Below are 22,452 nucleotides of genomic sequence, written 5' to 3'. Positions count from 1 at the left end.
GTGGCACACTCCTGAGATGGTAGAAGAATGGCCAGCATTCTCTTTTTTCTTTTCCCCAGCTTTATTGTGGTATCATCAGAGCACACTGAGCTGCATGTATTTATAGTGTGCAGTGGGATCATTTCTGTTTGTTTCAGTGATGGCATGTAACATCTGCCTCTCTGCTATCCCTGGCCTCCTGTGTCTGATCCTGTACTCCCTAGTTTTCCAGCCTCTTTTTAAGCAGCAATTCCAGCTGGCAGAGCCGTAACAAGTGTTTCCGTAAGCATTCCCACGATCCCTTAAGTGAGGAGCGTGACCTCGGAACCATGTGCCTGGTCCCCTCCCCTGACGTAGGAGGTGGTGGGAGGTAAGAACAATACTTGGATGGATGGATTCCCTGTCTGGGGCACTGCCGGGAAGCTGAGCATTTGTAGGCCATCCAAACACTCTCATTCCCTGGGGATTTGAGGGTTAGAAGGGGAAAGTGAATTGATTTCTACCTTTGTGGTGGAGGAAAGAGCTTAGCAAAACAACCCACTCTGTCTTCCGGCTCTCCTGCAGCGCCTCGCATTAGTTTTGGTCATGGAACTTATGAGCTAAGTGCAAAAAAATTGGCAAGTGAAAGCAAAGATGTTTTCACTTTGTGTCATGAACCTCTCCCACTGGTGCGTTTTGAGGCTCACTTTACTGAGGTCCCTGGTGAACAGTTTATTCGGTTTCCCTGGGCTGGTGGGAGTCCGGGGAGATGCATTGCTAGCGTTGGAATACTGGAAGGGCGTCTTGCTATGACAGTATGGCGATGAGTCTCCTGCCCATTGTGGTTTCTTCCTGATTGCTTTTCCAGTTGCAGAGATTCTCTAGTTCATATCAAGTCTTGACGACCGTGCAGAAGGTGCACCCGCTTCTTAGGCTGGTGAACTTTGCATTCTGTCTTTAGTTACGGGACCAGGAGACAGGAATGATTGATGTTACCATTTATTCCCTCTACTGGAAATAAGCAAGCATCCCACTCAAACACTTGTTTGGGGAAGTGTGTTTCCTGGGGCTCAGTTGTGTACTGCGTGTGGCTTTGACTTTAATTTTTATCTGTAGGTGAGAAATTACTAACTGGAGGTGATTAGAGTGTTAATATCTCAGCCCTTGAGCCAGTCAGTGCCTTTTCCTTGAATTTCTCCCTCTCCTGCTCTCAGATGCAGGCTGTGAGGACCTGTGCTGTTTCTTAAATTCATGGAAAGCTTTACTAACTTAAGGTCCCTTATTACAAAACTGCTTTTAATGAAAGCTCTCAGTGGATTTATATGTCTGGATGAGAAACATTTTTTATCTACTATGGAATGGGAAAACGCCGATCTGAGAAATTGAGCATTCAGATTCATAAGAAATCATCATATAAACCATCCCTGGATTTTCAGTTTGTAGAGGTATATGCTGAAATATGCTCAGCTCAGATCACCAAGCCTAATTCAGTCCTCCTTTGATCAGTAAAACCACCCAGGCTCTGCAGTCCCCGAGGTCTTCCTGATATTCTCATTCGCAGCCACGTTGTGGGTGTGCAGAGACCAGCACTGTTTCCCAGAGGTTGGCAGGAGGCCAGAGAGGCCTTTATTTTGAAATGTTAGATTATATCCTTTTACCTTTTTTTCCCTTCCTCTTCTCTGTTGACTTAACATGAAAAATTTATGGAGTTGTGACTGTGTCCCTGGTATGTGCTAGGTGCTCTATAAGGATTACCCTCACTTAATCCTTAAAATAATGATATAAAGTATGTACAGTTGGCCCTCCTTATCCTTGAGTTCTGCATCCACAGATTCAACCAACCGCAGATCGAAAATATTCAGGAAATAAAATTAAAAATAACAATACAACAATAAAAATAAAACAATACAGCATAACAGTTATTTACATAGCACTTACCATGTATTAAATCATCTAGAGATGATTTAAAGGATACAGGAGAATGTGTATAGGTTACATGTAAATCATTTTATATCAGGGACTTGAGCATCTGCAGATTTTGGTAGCCATGTGGGTCTTGGAACCAATCTCCTCCAGCTACTTAGGGACAACCGTTGTACTGTTATGACCATTGTTTTATAGGTGGGGAAAACTGAGGCTCAGAAGAGTTGCCCAAGGTCACAAAGCTAGGACCTGGTAGAGTCAGGATTTAAATGCAGAAGACTGCTCTCTCAAGCCTTTATTTGTAACTAGAGTGCTGTTCTACGTCCCTCACTCGCCACTTGCAGCTCAACTGTGCAAAACTGGGTGCTGCATCACCAACTCCTCTTCTTTTGGAGACTTAAAGAGGTCGCAGTGGTTCTTAGGACAAGAAGGGAGCAGGTGGCCTGGCTGCCAGGCTGAACAGAGTGGTGGTTAGGCACATAGTCTTTGAGGTCAAACATACCTGCCCTTGAATCCCACCCCCACATCAGTTAACTTCACCAGTCTTTCTATGCCTCGGTTTCCACATCTTAGACTAAGTACTAGCGCTTACCTCCTAGGGTTTTTTGGTTTTTTGTGGGTTTTTTGGCAGCTGGCTAGTACTGGGATCAAACCCTGGACCTTGGTTTTACCGGCACCATGCTCTAAACTGAACTAACTGGCCAGTGTTCTTCTTAGGATCATTTTTAAGATGAAGTGAGATATTGGCATATAAAGCATATGCAACACTGACTTAATAAGTTTTAGCTATTATTTCTATTAATGTATTTTAAGCCCTTAAGTCACAGCCTGCTGGGGAGCGCCTGCTCAGTCAAAGTTGTTGTTAGTAGTTGTGGTGGTGTGCTGTAATCGGTAGAGCCTGCTTTAGATGGTAGGTAGTGTGAGAGATGGTGATAATAATACTGCCCAGTGTTGTGTTTAGTTCCCAGTTATTAAAAAGGTATTTTGGGGAAAAAAGACATTTTTGAACTGGAGCTTGTTCCTTCCCTTTCCTTAATTCTTTTTGCTTGTTGAAGGACGTTGGGCTTCTTGCTCACCCAACTTTCTCGAGACATAGCACTCAGCATTCGATTGAGGGCAGAAGGGAAGGAGTTTTGAGCTTGCAGAAATATATCTTGTTGGCAAAGATGCTCATCAGCTCTGAGGAAACTTGTCTGTTTATGGAGGAATGATGTTTCCACTTGTAAAGATCACTTTGGTCTAGACCAAAAGAACCAAAATGGAGTGACCTTGACTGACTTGATTTTCAGGCCCTTCGTTCCATAGCTACCTACTTGCATACCTTTTTTCAGGTAATGTTCGCTGCATAAATGGAGGTGTGTGTATGTGTTTTAATTCCATTTGGAATGTTAGAATCCTGTGCCCTTTGGAACTAAAATTTGTATAAGAGGATGGTGATAATACCTGTTCTTTATCGAATACTTACTGTGTTTTAGAACTGTGTTAGTTTCTTTACATATACTTTCTGATACTGTCCTAAAAACAACCCTGAAAGATAGGTGTTATTATTCCCATTTAACAGATGAAGAAATTGAGGCACAGGGAGGTAAAAGACTTGTCCAGACCTCCATTGCTAAGTAATGGCAGGTGCGGGCTTTAAACCCTCCTTGTCTGTTTGTCTTCCAAGGTCCTTTTTGCCAACAGCAGACTTGCAAGGCTGTCTGTCTTAGGTCCTGAATATTGAAGCCAGGAGGATATTATTCTTAGGCATCACCCTTCCTGGTGGGTCCTGACATGACTTGGAAGAGGGGAGCATTGTGACATGTCTTGGGCTGAATCTGCAAACATGTCACAGGTTACATTGTATGTTTCCATCACCAAAGGGTATTGGTGGTATGTTTGGGGGTCGTGGAGGGCCAGTTGTTGCAGGATTCTGCCCTACTCTGTTGCACTGCACCTGGGGTTGATATTGTAGAGTGTGGTACCATAATAAAGAATTGCCCTTGGGCTGGATGGGGCACGCAGACAGGGACAAGCAGAGGTTGGATGTAGTCTTGCATGTTTATTCACACACGAGCATCTGAAACAGGAGCCCAAGAACCCAAGAAAGAAATGGGCCCAGTGCTTTGCTTGATACGTAAGCATTGTGTTCTTTTCCTCAAGCATCCTTTTGGATATAAGTCAGAAAGCAGCACTGCCCCAGATGAAATATTTGGATTGATGGAGCTTTTATTTTTTCCAAATCCTTTAAATCTTGCTGCTTTCCCATCAGGACTTGTCCATTTGTGCTGTTTGCAGGTTGGATCCAAGGTCTCCCCTTTGGAAGCCATGCACAGTATTTTATTGTAGTAAACCTATGTCTAAATGTTACACATTTCATCTGGGCCATCTTATAAATCTGTTTGGGAGAAGGTTTATGTGAATTGGCTGCTCCTGCTATGAAAAAGGGAGTTTACTTTTCTTAGCTTCGTCAGTGAACATTTTCCCCAAACTGTTGTGCTTTAAAAAAAAAAACAAAACATTATTTGGAATACAGGACACTCTGCTGTAACCATCTTTGACTTTTGTGGAAGGCTTCTTGAATTTCTCATGCCACTGAGGTGGAAATGGACAGCATGTATGGCATCAACTGAGGACGTCTCAGGATTGTCCCTAATTACATACTTAACTGCCAGCTGACAAAGTAGGGGGATTAGTCTCTCGTTACATGAGACCAGCAGGGACCGTGCAGGGGCAGCAGCTGTAGACATCTGTGAAACATGAATGATCAGGCAATAGGTGATGGTGCCTTGCACGTCTTCCAAAGGGGTCCAGGAAACTGTCAACCAGAGAAACTGTCTGAAAAAGCCTTTAGTGTTTTCGAGAAATCCACCCGTCAGTGGTAGTGTTTGTGAGAACAGAGTCTGTAATTCAGGGTGACAGATTTCAGAATTTGTTAATAGATGGAATAGTCCATAATTTGCCCAGTCTGGGAGGAGAGACTCACCCCTGTCTGACTTTGCGATCTAGCAAGTTGTTCCCTAAAAGATACTAGAAGTTAATTTCATTTTGGTTTGGGGTGTTTAACATTCTCTGGAGAATATTTGGGCATGGGAGGCAGACCTGTGTTAAAGTCCTTCTCTGTCATCAGTGCTCTGGCCCCGGGGCAAGTCACTTAACCTTTCTGAGCCTCAGTCTGCTTGTCTGTAAGACCGGGGTGGTAGTAGCCACCTCACGCAGCAGTAGTGAGGCTCCCCTGCAGCCCACCAGTGCAGTGCCCGGTCCATGCTAGACCACCCTTAGCAGGCGTTAGTTTCCTTCCCTTTCTCTTTTGGGATTGGTTTGCATTTTAGATACTTGCTATTCTTAATAAAGAGTGATTATCTGAATTATATATATTATCTGAATAATATGCAAATATTCTTAATACTGCCAGTTATCCAAATAATGTAAAATTATATTCAAATTAGAATTTTTTGGTATAAATCGAGCTCCATTCTTAAATTTTGACATGATTAAACTATAAACAGATGGAGAGCACTAAAGTATATAATAAAGAGATTCATTTTCTGGTTTTGGTTCATTTGCTGTTTGGTTATATGATAAGTCCAGGCTTCAGTTTTCCTCATTTTAGATAGTTTCTGAGATCCCCTTTAGTGTAACGTCTCCGTGATTCTGTATTTTAAAGTCTGGAGAGATGGAAGGAGGCACACCCAGAGTTTGCTCCAGTCTGCCCAGCTGGCTCATTAGCAGAGCCAAGAACAGTGCATGAGAAATCTGCAGAGAGCCACTGGAGCTGCGGACTTGTTGATTGTCATCTGACCTGGGGTGTTTCCCTGCATCAGGTCGTCCCCTTTGCCTTGTGTATGTCCGAATCATAGCAGTTGCCTCTAGGTGGGGTGCTGGTTGGGAGCTGAGTTTCAGTACATAGAATGGGGGTCAGCAGGCTTTCCCAGGTGCTGGCAGGGGTAGGTGCAGCCAAACGTGTGTTGGGAGTGGATAGAGGCGGACGGTGTAAGAGGAAAGGGGCGGGGGAGGGGGTTGTGTAGAAGAACACCACAGTAAACCTGTGCTTGCTCAAGCCTTGCTGGGCAGTGGCTCTGCTTTGCCATTTAAAATGTGTTTGCACAGCCACTCCTCCTTCAGAACTCGGGATTGCTAACTCCTTTTTGAGAGTTTTTGCCATTTCACCAAGTTTGATCCGTAAACTTCAGGTTCTGCAGTTAGAGATTTGGGACGGTAAACAGTGAATCAATTATCCAAAAAACTACAGCACAAGTACAGCTCCAACTCTTGAGTGTGACTCATTTCGGATATTTCACTTCCTGAAGGAATATGTAAGGGAAAAATCAGCTGCTGGCTCTTGTGGAGTTTGACACGGAGCCTATATGTAGGTTGCTAAGTTTTCCTCTGGAATAAATATACCAGGGAGAGGCACGTGGAAATTCTTGTTGCTGATAGGGTGTCTAGGTAGTTTGGGGACTCTCTGAGGGCTGTCACATTTGTCTGGTTTCAATGGCCTCAGATGGGTTTGGGAACACAAGTAAGGAGGGAGAAGGCTCAGAGGTGGAAATACTACTCGGTGGCATCCTGGGCTGAAGAAGCAGATCAGAGGGCTTCAGAAAGCAAGCTGAGGAAGGGGGTAACTGGAATGCAGAAAAACCAAGGGAAGATGTTCTGTGGAGGAATGCAGAATTTGGTCACGTCTTTCTGTCTTCTGCCCTTCTTCTCATTTTGGCCGTAGGCCGGTCCCATTCCCTCCTTCTGTGCAGCCCAGGGGAATTGTTTGGGGTGAGTGTTGTGGAAGTCTGCCCTCCTTTGTTGGTGCTTAAAGACTTGGAAGCTGACATAGCATTCCGCCTACCTTTCTAGAGACTCCTGGCAGCCTAAATGGAAAACCTGTGTCAAGTGAGGGAAAATCAGGGAGGAAAGGGCCCTTAAGCACCCCAAAAAATGTTACGTAAAAGTCCTGGCAGTTAAACCGTGTGCTTTACACCCTGGGAGAGTTCCCACCATTTATGGAGGATGTGGCTGTGGGGTACTTTTGCTGGCCAGATGTGGCACCTTGTTCTCAGTGGCCCTGCAAGATGGAGAGTATTGACGGACCATGTTTTAAAGAAAACGGAGGCGCCAAGGGAGTGAGTGGTGACTTGCTTAGTTCCACCCTGAAGATTATAATGGAAAGTAGGAATTTTTTTATTATTATTACATTATCTGTGCCTTCAAAGTTTTAGACTTCTTTGAGAAAAGGGTTTTTTTAAAAATGTGTGCATGTATACACACAAATCTTCATGCACTGTTAAGGTGCTTGCAAACTATTTGTGGGCCTGTAATTCTGAACCCCAGGCTATGAACCTGTGAATTATTCCTTCCCTCGAAATCTTGTTTGTTTGTTTTTGTCTTAAACGAGAATGAGTTTCTAGTTTTCTGGTTTCCCAGCCCATAGCAAATGAAGAAGTATAGCTTACAGCCTGGCAGGAGAGGCAGAAAAGTGTGAAAAGCAGACACAGGGCTTTGTCCTTCATGTGGTGTCTGGCCACTGAGAGATGGCTTTACCATGCTCATTGCATTGTCCTCAGTGTAAAAACTCACACTTTTTAGAGAGATCGCTCTCTTTTAGGATTCAGAAAAGTTGGTGCTTTGATTATCTGGAAGAAGCCACTGGGTGGAACTCCCAGATCCCCAGTGGTCATGGAATATCTGGGGTGTCGGTTGTTGTTGTAGAGTAGGATGGTGTGGTTATTCTTTCCCACCGTGTTTTTCTGTCTGCCTCTTCCTTAGGCTCCTTGAGGGCAAGCACTGTGCCTGACTTGTTCAGCCATGTCGACCCATCACTCTCGCGAGGGCAAAAGTAACAAGGGGCGCATAAGGAAACCTGTCAACGGGAAGATAGGGGTCCAGGTGCTCATCTTGCCAGTGTCTGATCACCTTCCAAAACTTTCTCCGAACCTCATTATTCATCATAAAATGAGGGGTCAGGACTTAGAGGAGCTTTAAAGGTCTGTCCACATCTCATATCTGTGAATCCTAACCGAATTTTTTAGAAGAGAAACTTATAAAGTGATTATGTTTTCATGGTGGTCAAAATGACATTGACACAGCCAATGATTTGTTACATTTTTAATTGTTCACTTTTAAATGGTTAATTTTACCCCCCAAATGAGGCAGTGTATTCTCACATAACAGCAGGTCATGTGTTCCGGCTCCTTCCTCCCTGGTGCTCTGCCATCTCCTGGTGTCTGGTGCTCATCTGCATGGCTGAAGCCGGGGCTAAAATGGTTAGTTTTGTGTTGTGTGGTTTTTAAAATTTTTTTTAACCTCAATGAAAAAAGATGACATTAACCCAACGATGATGACATACAGTGGACCCCAGCAGGCAGAAGGAGGCTCAGTCTGCTGAGTGGACTTTGACCGTGGCTTTGGTTCACTTGATACGGGGTATTGGATTTTCCCGTGGGAATGAGAAGTCATCCAGAGGGTGTGCATGTTTGTGTTTGGTGAGGCGTCTCCCTCCATGCACGGCTGTCATCACTGTGTCCCTCCCAGAGGGCGGTCAGGCAGTGGAAGAAGCGCTTTTCTTTTTATTAATCCAAAATGTGCAGTTTTCCAGAGTGACCTAAAGATGAGTTGTTGGCTGGGCTGGCCCGGGAATCTTACCCCAAATAGCCCCCAGCACAAATTGTTCCTGAGCCACATGGCAGAAAACAGATTCAACTTTTAAACAAAGTTGCTCGTTGGGTCACAGATTATACAAGACAAACCATGGTTAAGTTAGACTCTATAAACTTGTGTTAAATCAGCCTGGGCTCCAGCAAAGTTTACCTTTGTGCTATCTGTGAAGTAAGTATTTGCTAAGCCTTTTGGGAATGTAAACGAATGAAGGTCTTAATGAACTAAAGAACAAACTTTAAAGGCCTTGAAGCTTTGGTGGGCTGTTTATGTGTAGACAGATGATATTAAGTACAGATCTGCCTTAACCACTCCCTAGAGCGGGCCAAGCAGGACTTCTGCTTGGGAATATTAGCAGCTTGAGTTACTGCTTGTCCTTGGAATTGCACACACTGTATTTTACAAGGACACACACAAACCATACGTGCTCTGATGAGGCTGTGGTGCCGTCTTCCAGCAGGTGGCCCCGGCTAGAAAACTTAATCATCTCAGGCTTCCCGGCCTTCCTCTCATGTCCAGTAAGTAACCTCATCCTATTTGTCTGCCCCTGAAGTCCTTGACACTCACGCTCCTCCCCAGCCATCCAGCCATAGCCCCGTGGCTGTCTTTGCTGTCCCCAGTCTCATCTCTGGTCAGGCTGTCTCCCCACCGGCTCCAGAGAAGTCCTGTGTCAGTTACTATTGCCATCTAACAAGGTCACCGAAAAACCTAATGACTTGAACAAGAGTCATTTATTTCATTGTCTCTGATGGTTTTGGTGGATCAGGAATTCAGGAGGGCCTTGGCCAGGTGGCTCTGGCTTGGGTTCTCATGCTATTGTAGCCAGACAGCCAAAGCTGGAATAGCAGAAGCCTGGAGCACCTGGGGGCGCGTGCATCAGGTGTCTCTCTTTTCACAGAGTCTCTTCATGTGGCTCTCCTGCAAGGGCTAGGTTGGGCTTCTTCACAGCGTGGCAGCCTTAGGGCCATTAAATGATTTTCATTGCCAACTAGGGTTCCAGGCATGTATGTTCAGCAGGCTGGGGAGAGCCGCATCGTCTCCTGTGGCCTGGCCTAGAAGTCATAGAGCACCAGCTCTGTTATACTCTGTTGACAAAAAAAGTCATAAAAACTCTCCCAGTTCCAAGAGCATGGGACACAGATTTCCCCCTCAACTGGGGGAGTGTCACAGTCACAGGCAAGAGGAGGAAGAGGGGTGGGAGATCTTATTATGGCCATTTTGAGAAAATATAATCTGCTTGCCTCTGGACAAAATGATGGCTCTGTCACTTTGTTGAAAAACCTTCAGGGAAAGTGGACAAAGTGGGACTGCTGGGACAAGTGAGGTTCTGAGCCTGGGCCTGGAGCCAGGTTAGCTGCTCCCCACAACAGTCAGAGCGTAATCCAGCCTTACTCTAGCCCCCTCATGACAAGGCCTCAGCCACCTTCCCATGCCACGCCCCACTGTCCCCTTCCTCCTCAGTGCAACTCAGTGCCTCTCCTTTATCCTGCTGCCTGGAAAAGCCCCTCCAGGTCTGCTTTGGGCACGCCTCCTCATCCAGGGATAATCAGGCTCCTGTGCCCCTCTTCTGAGAAGTCTTTTTGGGTTCCCTGTACACTTACTTGTTGGGTACCTTTACTCTAACACTTATCATGGTTGCAGATAGTCTGTTTGTTGTATTAAACTTGGAGCTTGTCATGGGTTAGGACACGCCCTGCTCTTGAAGTCCCCACCTAGAGACTGAATACATTTTATTTAAGGATGGTTTCCAAATCAGACTTTGCTCTTTTATTTTGTTTAATAGGCCAAGTTTTACTTACGCAAATGTTTGACAACACTATCTGAGGTCTGAACTCTAGCAGATATTTTAGGCTGTAGCATTTCATTTGACTTATTTATTGTTCTGAAAAATTGTTCTAGTGTGCGTTAACAGTTGTTTTAGTTGTGGAGGGTGATTTAAGCAGTTTTGTGCTTTTTCTCTGTCATGTGAAAAAACTGCAGAAAGTGAAGCATTTCCTACCTCCGTGCCCTGTACCACTTGGTGGGTACCTTTACTCTAACATTTATCATGGTTGTGGATATACTAAAAAAAGAAGCCACAACCAAAAACCTAAACCTACCATTTGGGGCCTCGCCAGCTTAAGTGGGGTAACTGTCGCCTTCTTATTCTTTGACATCCTAAGAAGGCCTCTTCCTTGATCGTTTCCAATGTTGATTTTGATTGCACTGTAAGCTCTGTGAAGACCAGGGACTTTACGTTCACTATTCAGCATCAAAAACAGTGCTCGTTACCTAGGAAACAGTATATCATCATCAAATGACTGAATGGGCAGAGAATTCTGGAGGGTGGAGTGAAATGATCATTCTTTTACTGTTTACCTTTGAACCCAGAAAATACCAGTGGGCGGTAGCACTGGTCAGCTCATATTAGAAAGGAGGTGTCTAGGATCGGTTAGCATTTTGACGGAGCCGTTATGTGGAGAGCTCTTAGTCACAGGGTGAAGTTTACAAGGTTAGGGGAGTAACCAGAGGGAAAGAAATCCTAGGAAAATAACTGACACAAGAAGTGTAAATCAGTATATTGTGAACTGTGTCTTGTCTCTTTGAACCTTCTGTATCCTGCCATTGTACACATCACTCAGCCCTGTGGTTATTTGCTCTTTTATGGGTAGTTGGTTCCTTGAGGGTCGGGACTAGGTGTCATTCATCGGGCCTACGAAGGCTGGCGCTCAACGCACGGTTGAATTGTAACCTAGTTGTTTTCCTGGAAAGGGCTGAGTCTGGGACAATGGTTTTGTTGAAGGGCAGGGCATGGGTGCATCTGCACTTGCAGGAGGATGGAAAGCACCATCCAGCCAGAAGGAATCACAAAGGCCATCTAGTCCAAATCCCAGGCCACGAGGGGAACTGAGCACCCCGGGTCGCACAGTCTAGTGACTGGGCAGACCCTGGGCTCTGGACTCCCAAATCCTGCGCCCTGTCGTCACTTGCTCTTGTCATATTTTTTCCTGTTACCTTTAAAAGATAGACATCTGATAATTACATATTAACATAATTTATGTATAGATAACATACATATTAACATAAAATTTTTGTTGTTGTTTTTTGGTATAAAGAAAACAAAATTTACTTCTTACGGTTACTGAGGCTAGGAAGTCCAAAGTCCAAGAAACAAGTGGTGACCGTGACCCAGGGTTCTCATATTGCAAGGTGGTGGAAGCAGAGACAGAGAGCTTAACATAAGTTTTAAGCATCTTGGTATAATGAACACCCTTGAACCTACCATTTCATGTAAGATGTAGACAAATACCAACTTTCATTTTGTCACTATTCTTCTCTATTTTGTATATATCATTCCCTTGTCTTGGCTTTAAAAAAAAAAAAAAAAAGCCTTGCTGTATTAGTTTTAAATACACGTTTAGATAATATAGTTTTTGAGCTTTATAAAAGTGGCAGTGTCCTAGGTGGGGACTCCCCCACATCATTCTGTCTCCAGGGTCACGCATGTTGTTGCCTGTAGCTGTAGGTCTTCCACGCTTTCTTCATTTCCCTGCACTGTTTCCTGTTTGGACCCCCTGGGGTTTGGGATGACTCCCAAATGAATGGCTCCAGTTAACTTCAAGATTTTACAACCTGTCATTAAGCTTTCCCATGTTGCTTCACTTTCGGGAAGCATTTAGTCATTTCTTAATTTAATGATAGTTAAACATCGTAGCCCTAGAAATTTGTAGTGAAACATTTCCAGTTATGACTAATTGGGATTAATGTAAAATATGAGTTAGATCACTTTGCAATACTACCTTAGTGCCATTAGCTAGACACAGCCAGGCCAGGGAGTGGAGGTGTGACCAGCATGTGGGGGGTGGGCTGTGAACAGGCTCCATGGAAGGGTTCGCTGTCTTTTCACGTTGACCTTCTGGTGAAGTTGTCTTGTCTTTTCCTAGATAACACTGCTCAATTCCTAGCTAATCCCTTCTGAATCCCAGTGTGTTCTGGATTACAGTTCCAAATTAACTAGGCTTCCTTATATCTAAGTTTGCTTTTCAGTCCTGAGGAAGATTAAGATCTGGTCGAGATATTTTCCAAAGATCAGAAGTTTTATGGGTTATGAATGGTCTTTGAATTAGAGTTGCATGTGAAATGTTTCTCTGTGTGTGCAGTTTTCTAGAGAAGGGCCTTATCTTTGATCAGATTCTAGGAGTCTGCAACAGCCCAGAATGATTGGTTTTAGACCAGGGATTCTCAACCTTGACTCAATTAACATTTGTTGTGGGAGGCTCACCTTTGCACTGTAGGATGTTTAGACGCATCCCTGGCCCCTACCCAGTAGTTTCCCTTCCCCCGCTTGTGACAACCAAAAATGTCTGCATACATTGCCAAAGTCTCCTGGCAGTGCGTGGGGTATTTGTGTACACAAAGTAATCCCAGGTTGAGAAGTCCTAGTTTATTCCTTTTAACAAGTTTGATCAAATGTCTTAGGGTTTTCTATTTTTGTGCGGCCAAGAAAATACATAAGCTGGGGCCAGCCCGTAGCTCACTTAGGAGAGTGTGGTGCTGATAACACCAAGGCCACGGGTTTGGATCCTATATAGGGACGGCTGGTTAGTTCACTTGGGAGAGTGTGGTGCTGACAACACCAAGTCAAAGGTTAAGATCCCCTTACTGGTTATCTTTTTTTAAAAAAAAGAAAAAGAAAAAGAAAATACATAGCTACTTGTGGAGTTTGAACACCTAGCTCTAGTTTAAGGCAAAAAGAGAGATCAGGATTGGGTTGAGTAGGGAGGAATGTTATAAAATACTTATACTGAAAAATATTTTCAAAATATTAAAAACCTGTATCTATATTTACACACACACACTACCCCAATCATTAAATATATACTACTATGTAGTAAATATTTCACATGCATTTTCTAAATCATTGTAACAACTCAGTAAAGTAGATACTGTCTCCATTTTATGGATAAAGAAAGAGAGGCTCATAGAGGTTAAGAAACTTGCCCAAGGTCATAAGTTGATGAATGGCAGAACTGGGAGTGGAATATGTCCCTCTAGAGTCAAATCAGCTTATCCGTGTGCTCTACCCAAGTTGTGGTGTAAAAATTTCTTCCCATGCCAGCAGGCCAAACCCACGCACGTCACCATGGCCTTGGCTGACATGCATTAGCCTAGAGGTGCGTGGCACAAGTAGGGAATCCATGGTTGCTGGAATGTTTCATTAAGCCAAACAAGTGATAGGATTTCCAGTGTGGTGGGTTTTTTTTTTTTTTCTTTTCAGGGTAACCAGTTTGTTGTGTGTCCCAGAATAAATTGTTACTGATAACCATCTTCTGCAAGGTACATGCTTCTTAAAAATAGATTGCTGCATATGCCATATCGATATCTGAAAATAAAATTGACTCCAGTTAACAATGTGTTATGTCTTTTGTGAATATAAAGTGGGTCCTTGCCCCATGACCTGCTTTTGGTTAATAGACCTGGAGCGTGGATGGTGATATTCAAAGGCTGTATTTCATTACAGCCAAATGTGGCATTTCCAGGATTACTTTGTATATTTTGTGAGACTCTTTAGCTTGTTGGTTTAGGGCTTTCAAAATTCCTGAAACTGGTCTGAGCAGAGTAGATTCTGATACAAATCAGTGCCTCTCTGGTAGTGTTGAGGACTCCATCTGCCTTATTGTGGTTGCCTGCACTTCTTAGAGTCATGTACAAAGCTCTTCACCTTTGTACCTGGCCCACCTGTCTCACCTTATTTCTTGTTTCTCCTCCTGAGGTCTAGCCTCTGTGTTAGAGCGCACTGGGCACTGAATCTGCTTTGCACTTTAGCAGTCGTGAACCCACTCAGTTCCCTCCTACCTTCCTTCCTTATTTTTTGTGTGTTTGTGGTGACTGGCTCATGGTAGCTCTTAGCAAATATTTGCAGCATAAATATTAAGTGAGGAGAGTATTGTGTGAGGTATCCAGTGCATAGCTTTAAAAAGGTACTCGATAAATGAGAGTGATTTTTGTCCTCCAGTCCCTGAGGCAGGAGTGACCACAGTTTGTTGCACTTGTAGTCCACTTTGCCAGCTAGAGTGAGCTCTTGACTGTAATGCAGTTCAGGTCTTGGTCTTGTTTACACAGGGCTTGGGAAAGTTTTTCAAGCTTTATTTGGATGAATGAAGCACTTTTAACCTCCGTGTGCATCTTGCCACTTGTTCTTTGCCAGGCTTTTCCTTCTGGCTCGGAGCTCGTCAGGGAGCCTGGCCTGGCCATGTTACCTGGCATTCATACCCAGGTTACAGCAAAGGCTAAACCTAATTTGCTACTTGAGCATGCTCGCCATAGAACCATCTGGGAGCTAATACCTCTGCAGCTACTGAGGTCTGTTGAGTAGGAGAAAGGAAGCTAATGAGGGAACTCTCTGAACGCTCCAGCCTGCTTCCCACTCTTCTGGGATCTTTTGGTTGTCCCCACTTGTGATCTAGACTGTTATCAAAGAGAGAGCAGAGACGGTGCACAGCCATCTCCCTCCAGGCCATGGGCACAGAGAGGCTGACAGGGGGCCCGCTTCAGAGCCCTTTGGGTCTTAGAATACACTGGGCAAGCAGCCACTGGAAGAATGCTTTGTAAAAGGAGTTTTTGATATTCCTGTTGGCAGAAATGACTTATGCACTTTTATTTCTTCCTCCACAGAGTGATCAGCAGCTGGACTGTGCCTTGGACCTAATGAGGCGGCTGCCTCCACAGCAGATCGAGAAAAACCTCAGCGACCTGATCGACTTGGTATGTGTGTTCTTCCTGTGGCTTCACTTGAGGCTGTGGCTCATAACTGGTGGCTTTGTGTAGCTTTTTTCCATGCAGAATTCAAAACACAGGAAACCTCCTCTCTTCCTAGCCAGATACCACTACTGGGCTACGAGACTCCTCCAAGACAGAGGGAGGATGAGTTTCATAAGGTGGACTTTCTTTCAGAATCATCTGTGTTGGTAAAGCCCAAGATGGGAGCTCTAAAGTTGACTACAGTCTGCTCCCCTCCCCCAACTACCTTCTTCAGCTTCTAGAAGCTTGCATTTAGGAATGGTGAGGATGAAGACAGGCACCCGCACCCTGCCGCCCCACATTCAACAGTGCAGCTGTATCAGGTGCTCTTGGTCTCTCCACTGTTGTGTGAACTTCTCCAACCAACGCAGTACAGATGTCTACCCTGTAAGATGCCTCAGTGGCTTTGTTTCTACTTTGAAAAGATACAGCAAACAAAAGTTGGCTTTTAAAGAGCTCATCACATCTATTTTTAAAATACTTAATTCATTTTTAAAGTGTTCTTAAATATTCAGAATTATTAGTCTCAAAATGATGCCTCATATTAACTGGCAAGTAATATTACTTGACAATGCTCAAAATATTCAAAAACATCTAGAAAGCCATAGGAACAATTGAAAAGAAATAAAACCAGGTCCTAAGAGGCCAACTGAATCACCTAGATCATTTGGCCAGTGAGTTCTGGCCCTGGGTCTGGAACCTGAGCCCTCTGAATTGAGTCCTCTGTGTTTCTCATTGTGTCCCATGTCTTCTTGGATGTGATTATTAGTTGCCAAATGTGACTCATCAGTGAGATGTCTTTTAAAATAGTGGTTTTACTAGGAAAAATTATGACTGCAGGAGACTCATATCATTCACAGATTAAACTCTTCATGGTAGTCTAGAAAATCCATAGTGCCATTATTTGTATAATTATAGGGACACAAACTCCCAAGAGAGAGGCAGGTATGTGAGACAGAGTCGAGCCTATGAAGGAAGGAGTGTGAACTTGATGTATTTTACCTGTAGTAGTTCAAGAGGTGAGAAGGAGGAGGCCACTGGAGGTCAGTGGCCATGCTGAGAAAGCCAGCTGCAGGTGCTCTGCGACGTCAGTGAAGAGGAAGAAGGTATGAAAAAGTAATGGGTCCTGGCCAGACAAACTGACGTTTCAGATGAGTATTAAAGCATAGGAAGTTGGATTGCGATGCGAATGAACCCACTATGTGCTCAGGATCATGGATCCCAAACAAAGAGTAAACACTGAGGTGGACCTGATCTAAGAAAAAGGGCATGGCAGGGTCTTGGGGCCTGGGCCCCATCTGGAAGGGCAGCCATCCTTTTGCTCCAGGTGCTTTTTGCCCTGTTGGGAGTGGGATTCCATTTGCTTGTTTTCATATTTTTCTGGAGGAGCCATGTATGTGGTTTTTTTATGTGAAATGTCCTGATTTTTAAACAATGACCTAAACATTGGCTTGGTTGGGTCCAATTTTGTATAGAATCTGGGCCTGAACATGTGAAATGTGAGGTGGGGGTGGGGCAGGCAGTGTGGGCCAGAGCAGTTAAAGGGGATAGTCTCTGTTGAGAAATAATGAACTATAAAGTTGAATAGTACGTGTCCTTGAAAGTCTGAAGGAGGACTTTACTTGATGTGGTGCTAGTTGTCACCATGGACCTACTTACTGAACTTTATATGTAGCCCACTGTGCTAAGCAGTTTACGTGCATGGCCTTACTTAACTCTCAGCAATCCTATAAGCTAGCACTACAAAATGCAGTCTAAAAAGTAGTGCTACAATGTCTTTGCATTTTTCTTGATTAGAAATCTGTCATTGATCTTACATGGAAGAGATGGGCAAAAAGTTGGTATGATCAGATCCCTAATTTGGTCAGCTGCAGGGGCTTTTTTTCCTTTTAAACAGCATGAAAGTATGCTTGGCTGAGTTTAAATTTAGTTTGCCAGTTTACTTATTACTGTATTTTAGCAATACACCAAACATAGAGGTGAGAAATGTTGAGCAAATCTTTCTCAGTAGACTCTTCTTAGTGTTTAACCAGGCTGTTTTGTTCTTATGTAAGCTGAAGTGTGTTACTCCAGCTGTGTATTTTCTCTGATTCCCTCGTCACTCCTTACTTCAGAGGTGTGCATGTAGTTGCTTTTATCAACACCTGGGCAGCTGGTTCCCTTGCTGCATATGCCAGTTTTCTTTGAGTTCAACAGGAAGATTGAAGCATTGATGGTGAGTGAAGGAGAGTATAGAGAGATGCTCTCTTTGTCTTTCACCATAGCCAAATGCTAGACAAGAGATATCAGACCTAAGGTTTCTTTTTTGTTTTGTTTTTTTTTCCTCCCTATATGAAGATGACTGGTAAGGGGATCTTATCCCTTGACTTGGTGTTGTCAGCACCACGCTCTCTGAAGTGAGCCAACCAGCCATCCCTATATAGGGATCCGAACCAGTGGCCTTGGTGTTATCAGCACCGCACTCTCCCAAGTGAGCCGCGGGCCAGCCCTCAGACCTGAGGTTTCAATTGCAGGATGGTACTTGGCCATAGGTTGAAGTATCAAAGTGTATCTGTCACTGGCATATGACATAATACGTGGCATTCCATGGATTACTGTTCGAGTGCAATTTTTTCTTCTATAGAACACGTGCTAGAGAGGAGGTGGAGCAGATCAAGACTGGGGTGGACAGCTAATGTTTGTTGAATACCTACTATGTGCCCAGGACTGAGTTGGGTACTTCTATTTATTTAATCTAAGTTTCACCCTTTAAGTTAACATAGGACCACTTCACCTTTTTCAGACGATTTAGAGTCGGTGAAGAAGAAGCCAGGGTGGTGGCGGGGCTGAGCAGTGGCTGAGGAATCCTGATTTCTTCTGCTCAGATACCTCCGCTTGCTGGGTACCTTTGGGTGGAATCACACTCAGAGCAACACATTAAATATGGTGCATCTTTGCGGTGCATTGGTTTTACCTGTTTGGGGCAAAGTGTTAAACAATTTAATCCATTAGTAATCTAAAATGTTAAAAAATAAGTGTGTTATAGAGAATAATTTTAAATACAGATTTATTAAAGATAATATTATTTATTTATTTATTTATTTATTTATTTAAAAGATGACCGATAAGGGGAATCTTGACTTGGTGTTGCCAGCACTATGTTCTCCCAAGTGAGCGAACCAGCTATTCCTATATAGGGATCTGAACCCGTGGCCTCGGTGTTATCAGCACCACACTCTCCCAAGTGAGCCACAGGCCGGCCCTAAAAACAATTTTTTTTTTTTTTTTTTTTTTTGTCTCTTTTGTGACCGGCCGCACCGCGCTCAGCCAGTGAGCACACTGGCCATCCGGCGGGAGCGCTGCTGCACTCCCAGCGCCGCACTCTCCCGAGTGCGCCACGGGGTCGGCCCCCTAAAAACAATTTTAAATTCAAAATTCAGCATAATTTAAAAACAAAAACTAGAGACATGAAAGAAACTGCCTTCTTAGAGCCAGGCCATTTGGGATTAGCCATTCACTTTATTCCGTGGCCTTGGGGCAGCTTCAGAGGCAACCACTGCCCCTTCCCGGGCTGTGTGGAGGCCAGCCTTGGGCCCCATCCACCCCAGAGGGCTGAACAAGAGCCGTAGTAGATTCCCGTCACACAGAATAGCCTGGGGAATCAGTGTTCTCATTAATTTTTTAATTGAAATCTGATAAATGTCAAAATGGAAATGGAGCATGATTTTTCAACAAAGTAGGATCTGGTAAAGCATGCCTCATTAAAACTATATTGACGTGCTTCAAAAGCCACGTTTTGATTAGTGATCTGGCTTTGAGGTCCTTGCTGTGTATGGTACGTGTGTAAGGGGTGGTTGGGCTGGCTGTGTCCTGGATCCTGGGACCCGTCCTAGAAGTTCCCCAGGTGTTTTCCTTTCATCACCGCCATTTTTCTCCTGCTTACAGTAAGAATGACAGTTTTTCTTTTTTCCATTTTAACTGAATTTGCGAAATCCTTTTATTCTTCTAAGAGTTGATCTGTGCTGAATATACTGTTGTGGCTCTGAAGTTCACAAGCAGTTTTAGTTTCCTTCCAAAGCTGCAATTTCAGAAAATTCCCACTGTGATGGGTCTTTCTAAAAGCAAAGTCTCTGGGCCTTTGTTTTACATAATCTGGGATCAGCCAGATGTTTTCAAAGCAGATTGTAGTCATTCCTCCTGGGCTTACCTGCCTCAAATAATGAAGGGGGGTTGCAGTTTTTAAGAAAAGTCTCCAGGTTTAAAACTGATGAGAATGTTAGGATTTGCCAGCATTCTCCATGAAAGGGAATTGCTTAGATGTCAGAGCCAGGGAGCTGTAGGGGAATTTATCCAGTCCACCAGTGGTCCTTACAGAGTAGTATTAAAGAGAAATGTGGTGTATGCCTGGCAGCCAGGCCAAGCCCAATTTATCATGCCAGATCAGCTTTCTTTTTTCTTTCTAGCATCAGAGCTTTTGCTGCCTCGGGATTATGATGCATGCTCTGATTGGTGAGAAATGACCTTCCTTTGCAGATGGCCAAAACATCATTTTATTACATATTAATCCCATTGTGCTAGACTGAAGCCAGCCGAAATCCGTTGTTAAAGCTGTTTCAAAAATACCTACACGTACATGTAGGCCAAGAATCCTGTATTGTAAAGATGCTCCTTTGTCTTCCTCACCTTTGACTTTCTATGGCTTTACTCTGCATACTGGCAGCAAGATTCGAAACTTCTTGGCTGGAGTGTATTTTGAGCCCTGAGCTGAGGAAGGAGTTTCGTTCTGCAAATTGGCACCCAGCAGGCCATCTGTCCTCTGCCTTTTTAAGAGCAAACCAAAAATAGCCATAAATCTGTTTAACCAGGCAAGAAAGTCTCTGCTTGCAAATGTTGGTCACTTCATTTTTTAATTCCTTCTCCGCCTCCTTCCCTATAGTGTCCAGAAGGCCCAGCTCTTACAGGTGTCCCCAGACTTTACTCAAGCAAGGGGAAGACATCAGAGCTGGGAAAGCAGCCAGGCCATTCTGGCCAGGCCTGCGGGGTAAAGGTGGAAGAGACATCCTGATGCTTTAGCAGGGAGTTGATAACTTGATCAGTTTTCATTTCAGCATTATTTCTATTTTTGGCAGCCAGAAGGGCTCTCCAGAAATAGAAAGGGCCAGCCGGGTGCACAGCTTTGCCCTGCTAGCCTCCCCAGTACCTGTACATTGAGCAGCTCACAGGAATTTCCCCCACAGTCCTGGCAGTGCGATGTCTGCAGGGAGTGTGGCATGACAGAGCAGCAGGCTGGAGCGTGCGGGCTGTGCCTGTGCATTCGGACCTCAGTGAACAAGCGGGTGGAAACCTACAGATTATGACAGTGAAGCAGCCCCTGGAGCCAGCTTACATATATTTGTGATTGGTTGGTGAAATCAAGGCTAATACTTTATGTAATTGTTCATTAATATTTAACAGACTATCTGATGCCTGCAAAGCAGTGTTACTCAGTTTTCAGTCTCTAATAGTTAAACCAGTGAAATCTGGAAATTATTTCCTAGTGACAGCTGTGCAGAATGACATATAAACTCAGTCCTGTCCCCAGGTGATAAAGTCCCCAGTAGGGCCTGGGGACCCAAGGCCAGAGTCGATCTGCTTTGTCTGTGTTCTAGAGTGAGCAGCTTGGCATTTTCTTCTTGCCTAGTTTCCCTTTCTTCATTGCTGCTTAAACTGTCTCAGATCGGCATTTTTCCTCCTTTATCTCAAAGACAAACATTTAAAACGTCTTCTCCTTTCTAAAGAGGTCTCAGTATGAGTATGTGAACAGTTTGTACTGTCAGTCAGCATTTATCGAGCATCTCCCGTGAGTCAGGCAGTGTGTTTAGCCCTGGGGGGGAGTGCAGGCTTTATTCCTTAGGTACACTCTTACAGGTAAAAATGCAGGGATTCTACAAGTTGATCCCTGGAAAGAACAACCTGAGTTGGATTCTCTCAGACCATTGGTCATTCACCAGTTAATAAGCTCTCTGAGGGTGAGTGTCAAGAGCTGCAGAACCGAGCTATTTTTCCTACAAGTATTTATTTACCACCTACTACATGCAGACACTGTTCTAGGTGCTGGGGTTACAGTGGTGAACAAGATGAAAGGCCTTGCTGTATAGAGCTGACATTTAGTGGAGAATTTCTGGGAAGGAGGACTTGGCCATGGTTAGCTTTGCACTATTATTGAACAATAAATCGCAGGTGTACTTATTTGGTTTTACTTATGCATAAAGGTGTTATAGGCTGTTTAACGGCCATGCCCAACTATCAATAAGTGGTCTCTTAGTGACATGTGTCTCGGAGCTTCTCAGATGCTTTCCCCAAAGTACTTCTGACAGTAGAGGAGAGCAGATACATATCCTTGGCATTTTGGGAGCAAATCCAAATATGCCTGCCTTGAGGAATTTTATATTTTAACTTTTTTAGAAATTGTATTTCAACTCAACATGCCCACATGCAAGACATCTTAATATAAAAATAATGCTTCCTCCACCAAAGCCTTGAGTCCAGTTGATGCTCCGGGAAGACAGGCCCTGTCTCTGGGTGTTGCCCTGCCAGCTTAGCACTTAGTGCTCTGGGAGCTTGGGTGGAGAGGCTCAGCTGGGCCTTGTGACTATGCCCCAGCACCCAGGAGGTGAGCTCAGGTGCTCCCCCCGAGATGATGCAGGGGCCGGTGACACATCGAGGCTTGCCTTGCTCTGGAACCCTGCTGAGAAAGGGGGAGAGGGCGGGGTCTGCTGGACCCCATTTTCTGGTGCCTAGGGAAGTTCTCTATGGGTTTATGTTGGGGGAAGGGGAACTTGGCTTGTACTCTCTCATCCTCCTTGGGTCTGCTGTGAGTTTTCTGTGCTGGGCCAGATATTTTCTCTGGAGTAGGAGCTGGAGAATGGATCGAATAATGGGTGATATGCAACAGTCCCTGCACAGCCTCTGTTGTACTGATTTTTCTGAGTTTATTCTGAACTTTCCTACAGGCGACACTGTGCTGCAGTTCCCGTTTTACAAGGGGGGGGGAAAGCATTCCAGCCAAAGGCCTCCAGCAGTATTTTAATGAACTCCATTCCTTGGAAAGTTTTGGTGAGCCTTTTCATGCAAGTGTTTTGCTCTCTGAATGGACTGCAGCTGTTGTGACTAAAGCTAGGGAGCACGAGAAAGTACACCCTGGGC

At 44.3% G+C, this 22,452-nt stretch overlaps 1 protein-coding gene across 2 annotated transcripts in view; it reads left to right on the top strand.

The window, feature by feature from the left end:
* CAPZB (capping actin protein of muscle Z-line subunit beta) overlaps positions 1 to 22,452 on the top strand; it is a 129,855-nt gene that overhangs the window by 37,201 nt on the left and 70,202 nt on the right. For both annotated transcript variants that reach the window (XM_063104524.1, XM_063104523.1), the window contains exon 2: positions 15,163 to 15,252. In XM_063104524.1, the coding sequence (XP_062960594.1) occupies positions 15,163 to 15,252 (90 nt within the window). The remainder of the gene's footprint in view (positions 1 to 15,162; positions 15,253 to 22,452) is intronic.

Source organism: Cynocephalus volans, chromosome 8, assembly GCF_027409185.1.
Source record: "Cynocephalus volans isolate mCynVol1 chromosome 8, mCynVol1.pri, whole genome shotgun sequence".
NCBI classification, from domain to species: domain Eukaryota; kingdom Metazoa; phylum Chordata; class Mammalia; order Dermoptera; family Cynocephalidae; genus Cynocephalus; species Cynocephalus volans.
Note: the sequence above shows the minus strand (reverse complement) of the source record. Positions and strands in the feature narration are given on the sequence as shown.